This window comes from Heloderma suspectum, chromosome 13, assembly GCF_057233095.1.
Source record: "Heloderma suspectum isolate Gila_16-S chromosome 13, 16-S_ref, whole genome shotgun sequence".
Lineage (NCBI taxonomy): Eukaryota > Metazoa > Chordata > Lepidosauria > Squamata > Helodermatidae > Heloderma > Heloderma suspectum.
Genome location: NC_139470.1, coordinates 3,733,341 through 3,745,930, shown reverse-complemented (window position 1 = coordinate 3,745,930; position 12,590 = coordinate 3,733,341). Strand labels below are relative to the sequence as shown.

The window sequence follows — 12,590 nt, the reverse complement described above, 5'->3', positions numbered from 1 at the left end:
TACTGAAATGAGCATATGGGAATTCTGACCATGCCCGCTTGAAGCAAACCTGGACAGTTTCAAAATGTGGGAAGTGTAGAAGGGCGAGGAACCATGAGTAAGGAGTCGGCTGGTTCCCAGCCAAGGTCTAATGAGAAGGAAAATCATGGCTAAGAAAGCCACACAGCAAGCTCCCCCGCCCCACCCGACTGTTTTCTCAGCAAGACAATGGGTAGTATCTATTCAAGTCTAGATAAACCAGAATAAAACTCAAGAAATAGGACCAGCAGAGTTTCGTAGTTTTATTCCCCTAAACGTTTACTGTGCTGTCTCCAGACTATTTAGAAAACCAATTTGTGAGGATAAACTCCGTTAGAAAGTGAAAACGTTGAACGCAGATAGCCCCGAAGCTGAGGCACCTTCTTGATGACCAGAAGGAGCTGGGAGTCCACGGCCTTCTGGTCGGCCTTGCGCCGCTCCGTGATCTCATATTTCTGAGAAAGCAAGGGAGCACGTAAATCATCAACCCCTTTCTGAGCAACCTTTACTTCAGGTGGGAGCTGAGGGCCACCTGCATCGGCCTCCCCCCCCGCAACACTTTCCCTCTTCTCTCGGCTGCTCTAGACTAGGATCTGAAGAGGCACTTTCAGTAGGACCAGGCATCTTAAAAATTTCACAAACTGCTCCCAAAGCTACTCTGTTTAGTTGGGTCCAAAGCTCTCGAGGGTGGTGACTGGACTGGTGATTGGTACTTCTTTGGACTGTGATCCTCAGTTCCTGGGCATATACTCCTTCATATTAGCAATCGCAGGAGCAAAAGGCCCCAGGACAACAGGCACGCCCCCCCCCCCCCCCCCCGGGTTAAATGGTCAAAGCCAACTTTTTATGTAGACGGGACTGTGAGTGAGCTCTGCAACCATGGAACCACCACTAGAGATGTGAAGGCTGGGTGGGGGAGAGAATCAGAAAAACTGGAGTGGAAATCCCTGCTACCTCCCAATTTTTCAGGGCCCCCCCCTCCAATTTTTTTCTCTCCTAGGGCTTCATATCTCTAAACCCCAAAGACCTTTTGTTTCCTGGAGACTCAGGGTTTACATATAAAATCTGCTCACATTTGTTCAGCATAAGGCAGCTCCTTTTGCATGAGGTAGGCAATCCAAGCATGTTATACCCATCACCCCAATTCACCAAAACAATCAGATGCACAGCAGCTTCTCTGAATTCATTCTCAGATTCAAAACTCCCTAAAAGTAACTCCGAAATCTGGATTTCAAGGTACATTTGAAGTATTAGAGCAGAGCTCTTCAACTGATATCAGTAGTGAGGCTCTCATGAATGTTTTCTGCTTATTTTGCTTTCTTATGTACAGATAGGAAGCTGATTTTTTACAGGAAAAAACCCTACAGTATTTTCCTTCAAAGACTTACCACATTTCTAAATTGGGGAGAGAGCTGAATTTTAAATGCTTAATTAAGATGCCTATGGAGCCCCCCCCGGTTGACTTAGACTTGCCTTCACCCAACCTAGTGCACGCCAATGTACTGAACTACAACTCCCAGCATCCCCCAGCCAGCTGCACACACAGTTACCTCTTTCTCAGTGTCAAAGATTTCACCCTCTTGGTGTTTGGGTTTACGCAGCCTCTTCTTCTTAAAGTAAAGATCACTGAGGTGCTTTGGAAGTTTTACGCCAGAGATGTCAACCTTGGTTGAAGTGGCAATGACGAATTTCTGGTGAGCCCTGCGCAGTGGAACACGGTTGACGGCCAAGGGCCCTGAGGGCAAGACACAGAGGAGCGTTAGGTGGCGGCCTCCCAGTGCCGGGAAATGGCTTTGCCTCCTCCCCGACTAGTGGCAGCCACTGTCAACCTTGAGGTCTACCAATAGGCCCCAATTGACCTCCCCACCCTTGGTTGTATGAGGCATAATCAGTTCACACTGTGGGACCTGCTGGTCTTCACCATAGCTGTCAGGAGCGCCCTAGCGGCCTTTTCCAGTCTACTCCAATAGCCAACTCAAGACACAGACGAAAGGATTCTTTTCAAGGCTTTAATCCTGTTACAACTTAATGACTCTTTCAGATGCTCATCACCAGCGACTAAGCAAGGAACAGCAGAGTAGCCTATGCTCTGAGTAGGCAGTTGATCCCTGTTTGAAGGAGAATCACTTGAAGACCCTGAACTTATGGGCTAGGGAGAGATCCTCCCTCTTTCCCTTGGGTCCACGGGAGGCGGCCGTTGCTTGCGCGCCAAACGGGCACTACGCCTCCTTTCCGCACCCTCCATCACTCGTCGCTCCCTGCGTCTGTGTTGAGCGTCTAGCAAGCCCCCCTCCTGCACTTTCTCACTGCTAGGATCACTATCTATTTCAGGAATGCCTGCAGGAGGAATCTCTGCCATCTGCTGTGCCTGTGAGGGATGAGCTGGCCCCTCTCCCACGGATTGCTGATCCTCCTCAGAATCAGAACTGCTCTGGGGTTCTATCGGCTCAGTTTCCACCCTGACAACAGCCCACATTAAATGGCAATGCAGACACCCCATAAAGACTCTCTTGCGGTTGCATGTTGAAGGGGGAAGCTCTCCTTCAGGAAAGCTTATCTGCAGGTATTGATCTTCTCCTTGAGGAGCCCCTGATAAGCTTCTGAGCAACCCCAGTGGCTGGTGGTGGACTCAATTTAAGGCAGGGCCATATTTCAGAGGGGGGGGGGGTTCACCTTGGCTCACGATGGAGACGGGATGTTCAAACCCAGCCATTCTGTTTCCAAATCCCACGCCCCTGTTCCAAATTCCCCAATATTGCTAGTTGAAGACCAAATCCATGACATCAGGCTTCTCCCCAAACTGGTGGCCTCCTGATGCAGTGCTCATCAATTCCCATCAGCCCCGGCCAGCATGGCCAATGGTCAGCAATGCTGGGAGTTGTAATCCTGAACAACAGGAGGGCGCCCAACACTGCATCAGGCCATTAAGCACCTGAGCCATATGGACACCTCAAAATGCATCGCACACACTCCTATTCAATGTGGCACTGCAAGGGAAAACCAATCTTGGCTGGGCAAACTTGTTTTCAGAGACGCATTGAAATTATCAGCTGAGGAAAAAATGCCTATTTAGCAATCCTGGGCTCTTGAAAAAAATACAGCCAGCATAGGAAACTTCAAGAATACTCTGCAAAGAGCATGAATGCAAATGTTTATTTTACTTATTACAAGTATCCAATATTCCATCCTTTGGTCCCAAGACTTCCAGAGCAGCTTTCAAAATTTAAAAGAAAGCCAACAATTATGACATTCGCAAGGGGCATATGACAGTTTTACTGCTGCTCTGGTGGTGGCTAGTTTAATCCTTGAAAGCCACTCTAGAAGTGCCATTTGTTGGGTGTGCTACTTGCTGATTTCTGGCTTGGTTATGTGATAACAGATGCCGCACTTTTGCAACCTCAGCCCTACCTTACAGGGTTGTTGTAAAGGTTACAACTAGATAATGCATGTGAAAGGCTTTGACACATCACACAAATGTTAATTAGCATCATCAGCATCATCATCATCTAGGAGACAATCTGTTTTTTCACTATCTGAATTTGCTACTCCTCCCATTTTCACTATTTATATGTGCTTTAAAAAACACAAGAGCCTCGCGTGGTGCAGGGTGGTAGGCGGCAGTACTGCAACTGAAAGTCTCCCCACAACCTGAGTTCGATCCCAGCGGAAGCCGCGTTTCAGGTAGCTGGCTCGGGTCGACTCAGCCCTCCATCCTTCCGAGGTCAGTAAAATGAGTACCCAGCTTGCTGGGGGAAAGGTAGCCACGACTGGGGAAGGCAATGGCCAACCACCCCACTATAGTCTGCCATGAAAACGCCAGCGCAAGCGGCGTCCCTCTAGGGGTCAGTAATGACCCGGTGCTTGCACAGGAGGAGCCTTTCCTTTTTTTCCTTTATAAACACAACACAATCTACAAGTTTTCAGAGTGGTAACTGTCAGCCTGTTACAGAAGACAACATAGAGCCTTGTGGTACCTTAAAGCAGTCTTCCCCAACCCGATGCCCTCCAGATTCTTTGGACTACAACTCCTAGGATTCCTGACCATTGCCTATGCTGGCTGGGAATGATGGGACTTGTAGTCCAACACATCTGAGGGGGGAAACAGATTGGAGAAGGCTGCCTTAGAGACCAACACATGTATTACGGCAACTGCTTTTGCTGACTGCAGCCCACATACAGAATTCACGAAATTACTGAAAGCAGGATATGCAAAGATCAGAGTTGGGGGGTTCACGCGAACCAGCTTACCTGTTACAAGCAACAGACCGCTTCCAAGCTGCTTCAGGAAGACCACGCGCTAGAAAGACAAGACAGAACAGGGTTGTGAAACCGGAACCAGAGAGAAGGGATCATGCCAGCCAGGCGGCGAGGCGCTGCGCCTCCAGCAAAGAGCCCGTTGGGGCTCCCCTCACCTTGCCTCGGTGGCGACCAGTGAGGAGGATCAGAACAGTCCCTGGGCTAATGGAAGTCCGCAGCTTCCTCTTGTGCAGAGCAAAGTTCTTTTTGCCATGACTCAGGAGTTTGCGGGGAACATCTTCTGTTGGGTAATACCTAGGCTAAAGGGAGAAAAAAAAATTGCAGCACAGTATTGGATTCAGATCCCTTTTTCACGAAGTGCTCACTTTTCACCATTTGTAATATCAGAAATGGAAAAGTCTCACCCAGGTGGCTTCCCACCTGCCAAAAAACATTTTGAGGCTGCTGCCTTGAAGTTTGATGACCTTCCCACCTCAGTCCCAGACCTGTGATTCTGAAATCTAGAGATCTGAAATAGTTTGCCAGCTGGGCAAAGGAGTGCAGCACAAAACATTTCTTAAGCAGTATAAGAAAAGGACTTCTTGGTAGACTTATCCATCCCTCTTGAAACACACCAGGACGTACAAAGACAAATCATGGAGACGGAACGGTCAGGGACACTTGCACAAGTAGGGTTTGTGTCTACTTGGAACAGAAACAGGGAGAACACAAGCTACAATCCCCCACATGCCTTTAAATACTACTTAGCACAGGTCTCAGATTCAATGTTTTTGACTCCACCTTATTAAAAAAGGAGACACATCATAGAACACGTGAACGTTAACTACACGGTGGGGACTACCTTCAATGTAAGGATCACTAAACGCTCAACTTTCACTCGGGCTTCATATATATATATATGTTCTCATCAGCAAAGGCGATCGTTACCTTGTCGTGGTGCTGGAGCTTGAGCACCTCAGTGACGTCATGAGCTAAACCATGAAGGGACACCCAAGACGGGAAGGTCATGGCAGAGAGATGAGACTAAATACGATCCCCGGGGAAGGAAACGGCAACCCACCCCAGTATTCTTGCCATGAAAACTAAATGGATCAGTACAACCAGAGATATGTCGGTATACCATCGGAAGATGGGACTCCCAGGTCGGAAGATGGTCAAAATGCTACTGGGGAGGAACAGAGGATAAGTTCAACTAGCCCCAGATGTGATGACGCAGCTAGCTCAAAGCCGAAAGGAAGGCTAGCAGCTGATGGTGCTGGTGGTGAATGACGAATCTGATGTTCTAAAGATCAACACACCATAGGAACCTGGAATGTAAGATCTATGAGCCAGGGCAAATTGGATGTGTTTGTTGGGGAGATGTCAAGAAGAAATATGGACAGAAGTTCGCAACACTGTTCAGGAGGCGGCAACAAAAAACATCCCAAAGAAAAAGAAAACCAAGATGGCAAGATGGCTGTCTGCTGAGACACTGGAAGCAGCCCAAGAAAGGAAAGCAAAAGGCAACAGTGATAGGGGGAGATATGCCCAATTAAATGCAAAATTCCAGAGGTTAGCCAGAAGAGATAAGGAAGTATTGTTAAACAAGCAATGCGCAGAAGCGGAAGAAGGTAATAGAATAGGAAGGACAAGAGACCTCTTCCAGAAAATTAGAAACATGGGAGGAAATTCCAGGCAAAAATGGGTATGATCAAAAACAAAGATGGCAAGGACCTAACAGAAGCAGAAGAGATCAAGAAAAGGTGGCAAGAATATATGGAAGACCTGTATAGGAAGGATAATAATATCGGGGATAGATTTGACGGTGTGGTCAGTGAGCTAGAGCCAGACATCCTGAAGAATGAGGTTGAATGGGCCTTAAGAAGCATTGCTAATAACAAGGCAGCAGGAGATGACGGTATCCCAGCTGAACTGTTTAAAATCTTGCAAGATGATGCTGTCAAGGTGATGCATGCCATATGCCAGCAAATTTGGAAAACACAAGAATGGCCAACAGATTGGAAAAAATCAACCTATATCCCCATACCAAAAAAGGGAAGCACCAAAGAATGTTCAAACTATCGAACAGTGGCACTTTTTTCACATGCCAGTAAGGTAATGCTCAAGATCTTGCAAGGTAGACTCCAGCAATTCATGGAACGAGAATTGCCAGATGTACAAGCTGGGTTTCGAAAAGGCAGAGGAACTAGAGACCAAATTGCCAATATCCGCTGGATAATGGAGAAAGCCAGGGAGTTTCAGAAAAACACCTACTTCTGTTTTATTGACTATTCTAAAGCCTCTGACTGTGTGGATCATCACAAATGGTGGCAAGTTCTTGGTGGTATGGGGATACCAAGTCATCTTGTCTGCCTCCTGAGGAATCTGTATAACGACCAAGTAGCAACGGTAAGAACAGACCATGGAACAATTGACTGGTTTAAGATTGGGAAAGGAGTACGGCAGGGCTGTATACTCTGTATACCCTACCTATTCAGCCTGTACGCAGAACACATCATGCGACGTGCTGGGCTTGATGAAGCCAAGGCTGGAGTTAAAATCGCTGGAAGAAACATTAACAATCTCAGATATGCAGATGATACCACTTTGATGGCTGAAAGCCAGGAGGAGCTGAGGAACCTCATGACGAAGGTGAAAGAAGAAAGTGCAACAGCTGGGCTGCAGTTAACCCTCAAAAAAACCAAGATTATGGCAACCAGCTTGATTGATAACTGGCAAATAGAGGGAGAAAACGTGGAGGCAGTGACAGACAGACAATCTTTCTAGGTGCAAAGATTACTGCAGATGCTGACTGCAGCCAGGAAATCAGAAGATGTTTACTTCCTGGGAGGACAGCAATGACAAATATTGATAAAATAGTGAAGAGCAGAGACATCACACTGACAACAAAGGTCCGCATAGTTAAAGCAACGGTCTTCCCCGTAGTAACCTATGGCTGCGAGAGCTGGACCCTAAGAAGGCTGAGCGAAGGAAGATGGATGCTTTTGAACTGTGGTGCTGGAGGAAAATTCTGAGAGTGCCTTGGACTGCAAGAAGATCAAACCAGTCCATCCTCCAGGAAATAAAGCCAGACTGCTCACTTGAGGTAGTGATATGAAAGGCAAAACTGAAGTATTTTGGCCACATAATGAGAAGACAGGATACCCTGGAGAAGATGCTGATGCTACGGAAAGTGGAAGGCAAAAGGAAGAGGGGCCGACCAAGGGCAAGATGGATGGATGATATTCTGGAGGTGACGGACTTGACCTTGGGGGAGCTGGGGGTGGCGAAAGCTGACAGGAAGCTCTGGCGTGGGCTGGTCCATGAAGTCATGAAGAGTCGGAAGCGACTGACCGAATAAACAACAACAAAATATATGTGTTGTTGTTCAGTCATTAAGTCATGTCCGACTCTTCGTGACCCCATGGACCATAGCACGCCAGACAACAAGGCAGTGATCCATGAAGGGGTATATATATATATGTACACATATACAATATTTATATACTCCTCCACTTCTAGACAGGTTCCGGAGCAGCAAACAAGATACACAAAAGAATAAAAGACCACGTTAAAATTAATATTTTTTAAAAGAAACAGAATTCTGATAAAACCGTGGCCAGCCAGTCAAGGAAGGCTTCTTGAAATGAAGGTGTTTAGGAGGCACCGGAAACAGCACCACGTTGGTGCCTGCCTGACCTCCAAAGGCAGGGAATTCCATAGGAAAGGGGCAAGATGAAAAATGGCTAGTTGTTCACCAAAGTGCCATCTGCCATAGGAGACAACATTTAGGACAGCTTTGTATTTATGCATTTGCCTGGTAGCCACAGGCGACCAGGAATTGCATGCAGGTGAGTAAACGGCTGGCAGATGAGGGTTAGACTACTGTTCCTCTCTGCTCCCAGTACAGAAACTGAGTGAATTGCTAGAAGAGGGAAAGCCGCCTTCACCTCTGTGCCCAGTAGAAAAACTCAGCTCGCATCCCTCTTCTGTTAGGCTCCAGCAGCTTAGTAATTTTAGGGGTCTATTTGTATGACTGACTTATGTAGACCACCACCCACGTCTGCACACATACATTTTACACAAACAGAAATGACACATATTGACCTGGTGCTAATTAAGCAAGTACTGATGAATATGCTTCCATTAACACATTTGTCTCCTTCCTATACACAGGCTGTTCTGGAAGTCAGCTCACCTTGAAAGGAAGCTATCAGGCTAGCTGAAGAGATGGCTACGGCACAGAGAACACATTAGTTTAGAGTTATTTTTTTTTATTAACCAAACTGCTCCCAGATACTTATGCTAGTCATTTGATATGCCTAAATGAAAAAAAATCATTTTGAAACACTTCCATAGCTGGTCACCTGGGAATAAGGTGCACTCACCCCAAGGGAGTGGCTGTTTATGAGCCCGAAGTCTATCTTCTGTGCTCAGTTATGAATAAAGGGATGCAGTATTTAATGAATGGTGTGAAGTGCTGCAAGAATCTGTAGCGTGACTTACCCTTACAAAAAACAGTACTTATCTGTACACTGCCCTGAGATCTTAACAACATAGGGCAGGATGCAAATGTATTAAATAAATAAAAGCCACTTTTACTGCCATTTTACAGAAGGGAAGGGGAGAAATGTCGAAAGGGAAGAAAGAAAACAGTAAGCCAGCAAATCTAGCGTGAAGGTGGGGTTTGATGATGATTAATTAATCGCCCATCTGGCTGGTCACCCAGCCACTCTGGGCGATGTACAACATACAATAAAACAGTTTAAAACAATAAAATTCTACAATAAAATACATTTTCTAAAATACCCTAACCCACCCCAAATGCCTGCCTGAACAACCACGTTTTTAATGCTCGATGGAAGCTCATTTAAGAGGGGGCATGACGGAGTTCCCTAGGGAGGGAGTTCCACAGATTGGGGGCCACCACAGAAAAGGCCCTCTCCCTCGTCCCCACCAGTCTAGCTGTCCTGGCTGATGGGAAGAGAGAAGGCCATCCGAGGCTGATCTTGTTAAGCGGCCTGTTTGGTGTTGCTGGAGGTGCTCCTTAAGATAGGCTGGGCCGGAATCATATAGGGTTTTAAAGGTCAAAACCAACACCTTGAATTTGGCCCGGAAAACAACTGGTAACCAGGGCAACTCCTTCAGCACTGGAGTGATGTGATCTCGCCGGCAGCTGCCTTTAATCAGGTACGCCACTGCGTTCTATACTGCGTTCTGATCCCAGCCTTGGCAGGTTCACATCCAAAAAAGTCTACACCACACCCACCACTTGGCTTTGGGGCAGAGTCCTTACCATTTTCCGAAGTTTGACCACCCTGTTGCCTCCATTCTTATCGCCCCCAACTGGCTTTGTGGTAGTGGCTGGCTCTTTCTCTCGCTTTTTCTTTTCTATCTGCGGACAAACAACAAACCCTTGAAAGATCTTTGCAACCTTAACTTACTATACAAAGCATAAGACGCTCTGTAAGATCAGAGCCAGGATCTATGGAGTCTGGAATTGTTTTCCCAGCAGATTCCAGGAAACTGATAGCATGTTACTTATGCAGCTGCCTCCACAAAGAGCTCAGAGCGTTTTCCCCATTTCCTCTACCTTAGTTTCCGGAGCTTTGTACTTGCGCTTGTACATGGCCTTCCGGGCGTACATGGCTGACCGGGAATATTTCCCGATCCCTCGGGCCAGCACTGGGTTACGGCTGGTATGGGTTTTCCGGACCCTTTTGGCTTTCTTCTCGCCCGCCATCTAACAGATGGAGAAATTAAGATTAACAACTTGCATAAAACAAGGAAGAAGGGGAAAATGAGGAAACAAGGACAACACAACACCTTTGAAAAACATTTAAGCAAATAATTTTTTTGAGAAGTGTCTGTACCCAGCACACGCTTACTCAGAAGCAAGACCCACAATGTTCCAAGATAGCTTATTCTCAAGTAAGGGTACCTAAGATTTCAGCACTGGTTTCCTCAAATCAGTTTCATTGTGGCCAAGAAATACCAAAGAAGCACATATTAAGCCCAAGGACTAGCTCTAAGACAGGCATGCCCCACGCTCCTTGCTGCAGGGAAACTTTATGTCAATGAGATATTACATCTGAACTAGGGAACAAGCAAAGGCCTTATGGCCTATAAAAATGAGGCCCTTTACAGAGGACCACAGTCAGGCTGATCTTCTGGACAACCTATCTATACAGTTCAGCTGCAAACACAGAGGATCCCATCCCACGCTGCCTGGGACGTGAACTTAGGGCCACCCCAAGGTTCAAAGCAAACACTATGCACCAGCCAACTTATGATACACATCAAAGCTGCCAAAATTAAGGCGAGGAGGGATCAGGGATGGCAACCAAGAGCCCACCTCCCCGAATGAAGCCCCTCTCCTAGAGCAACCTTCTGCAACCAAATTCTCTCCAGATCTGCTGGACTACATCTCCCACCAGTTGGCTAGGGATGGTGGGACTTGTAGTTAAACACATCTGGGGGGGCACCAGGCTGCAGAAGGCTGTTAAAAGATGGGCTTTATTTGGGTGAGTGGGGTCTTGTTTTTATTTATTTCAAGTATTTCTTGGCCATCTTTCAGGGCAGAAGCCCTCCCAAGGCTGCATACAGCGACACATAAAACGAAGACGCAAAAAGAGGCAAAAACACAGCAAGAACAGGTTATCCTGCCCTTCCACCCCTCAGGGGAGACCCTCCTTGAGTTCCTTCGGGCCGGGGCCATTTCCAGGACTGGGGCAAGAGCATGCAGCGAAGTAGCCTGCGGCTCCCCCCGCCCCAATGAAAAATCACCTCGCCCCACACAGCGCCTCGAACCGCCTCGCCCCACACAGCGAAGGAGGAAGAGGGGCAACACGTGTCCTCGCCTGAGCTGCGCGACTCTTCGGCGCAATACGGCAGCCCCCTGGAGCAGCCCGGCCTCCCAGGCGAGATCAGCGGCAGCACCGGCGGCGGCCTAAAGGCTCCAGGGCGCCCCCGCACTGGCGGTCGGATCCGGCTCTCCCCCCACTCCAAAGAACAGCCCCGCGCCATCCACCAGACGTCGCCCGAGCGGCCGAGCCCTACCCGCCCGTCGCCCGGGCCCTCTGTGGGGTGGATGACGGCGGATGCGAACGACGGCCCTGGGGAGAGAAAACAGACCCCGCCGCCATTCTTACCTCCGGACAAGGGAAAAGGAGGCAATATCCGGGAACGCGGCGCTAAAGAGAGCAGCGGCGTGACGTCACCGCGCACGCTCCAGAGCACTGTGGGAGATGTAGTTTATCTCACGCTGCGGGCAGCTGGCGCTCTTTGGCGGTAGTGCTAAAGAAGGCGAGCTGGGGACCTCCAGATGTGTGTTGCACTACACCCCCCAGTATCCACAGCCAGCACGGCCATTGATGGGAGATGTAGTCTGACACATCTGGGGGACTCCAGGTCGGGGGTGGCCGAATGACGCCATGTGCCAACAATGGTGAGCTGTACGTTTCTTTTCACCCGAGCCTTTGCAGTTTAGGGCGCGATCCAGACAGACTAAAAGTCCTACATTGCCCAGCATTTCTCACCCAAGAGTCATAGGACCTTTTTTCGGTCTAGTCATGCGTAGCATCACACCCTTAACTTGTGTTGATCGAGTATGCTGCGTAGCACATGCCGAAATGGACATATTTACCACTGTTACGTTGTATTTTCTTCTGCTTGTCATGGGTTTATTGTGTTGTGCCCCGCTTTGGCAAATTCCTTTCTTAAGCAGTATATAAATGTATTAAAACAGATAAACGAGGATGGCACGGGTCACCCTGGAAGATGAGCTGGTGAATGCCCCCTTGTCCTTGGGGGTTCAGTTGTCTCGTTCTTCCTCCTCTGACGCCGCGTCCCCTTCGGCTCGCATCATCCACCCGGCTCACTGTCACATTCTCCAGCGACATCATTGCCTGCTTCCTCTGGGACGTTTACATAGCCAAGAGTATCCCTCATCCCAGCCTTCGCCAGCCCGGCGCCCGCCAGAGGCGTAGGACGGCAGGCCCCATCATCCACAGCCAGCACTGGCTGGGGGCGATGGCGACTGTAGTCCCACGCCTCTGGGGGGCGCCGGGTCGGCGAAGGCTGCCGTATTCCCTGCCGTGGCGAATCAGTTCCAGCACTACCGCGCGCAGGGGCCGTGCCCGTCCGTTTCCCGCCGGTGGTAGCGCCCTCATCCCCAACGCGTGCGAAATGCGGAAGGCAAACGTGCCCAGCGTGGAAAGGGTGCCCATCGCCACAGAGGCGCCGCTGCCTGGAGTGTCTCCCTTCGGAGGATCGCGGGCCTGGTTGAGCGCCACTCTAGCCCGCCTCCACCTCTATGCCCCGCCTCCCTCTGCGGC

At 48.8% G+C, this 12,590-nt stretch overlaps 1 protein-coding gene across 5 annotated transcripts; it reads right to left on the bottom strand.

Moving 5' to 3' along the window:
• Positions 1–257: 257 nt before the first annotated feature.
• On the bottom strand, positions 258–11,443 carry RPL6 (ribosomal protein L6). 5 transcript variants are annotated; one of them, XM_084819409.1, is made up of 7 exons: positions 11,406–11,443; positions 9,848–9,997; positions 9,551–9,649; positions 4,431–4,574; positions 4,267–4,315; positions 1,569–1,753; positions 258–473 (listed from the first exon to the last, which is right to left on the bottom strand). In XM_084819409.1, the coding sequence occupies exons 2-7, from the start codon at positions 9,995–9,997 to the stop codon at positions 321–323; spliced, it is 780 nt and encodes a 259-aa protein (XP_084675535.1). In that variant the 5' UTR covers positions 11,406–11,443; the 3' UTR covers positions 258–320. The 5 variants fall into 5 exon arrangements, with proteins under 5 accessions (XP_084675535.1, XP_084675534.1, XP_084675536.1 ...); XM_084819408.1 differs by having other exon boundaries at positions 11,041–11,426; XM_084819410.1 differs by having other exon boundaries at positions 11,115–11,426.
• Between the last annotated feature and the right edge of the window lie 1,147 nt (positions 11,444–12,590).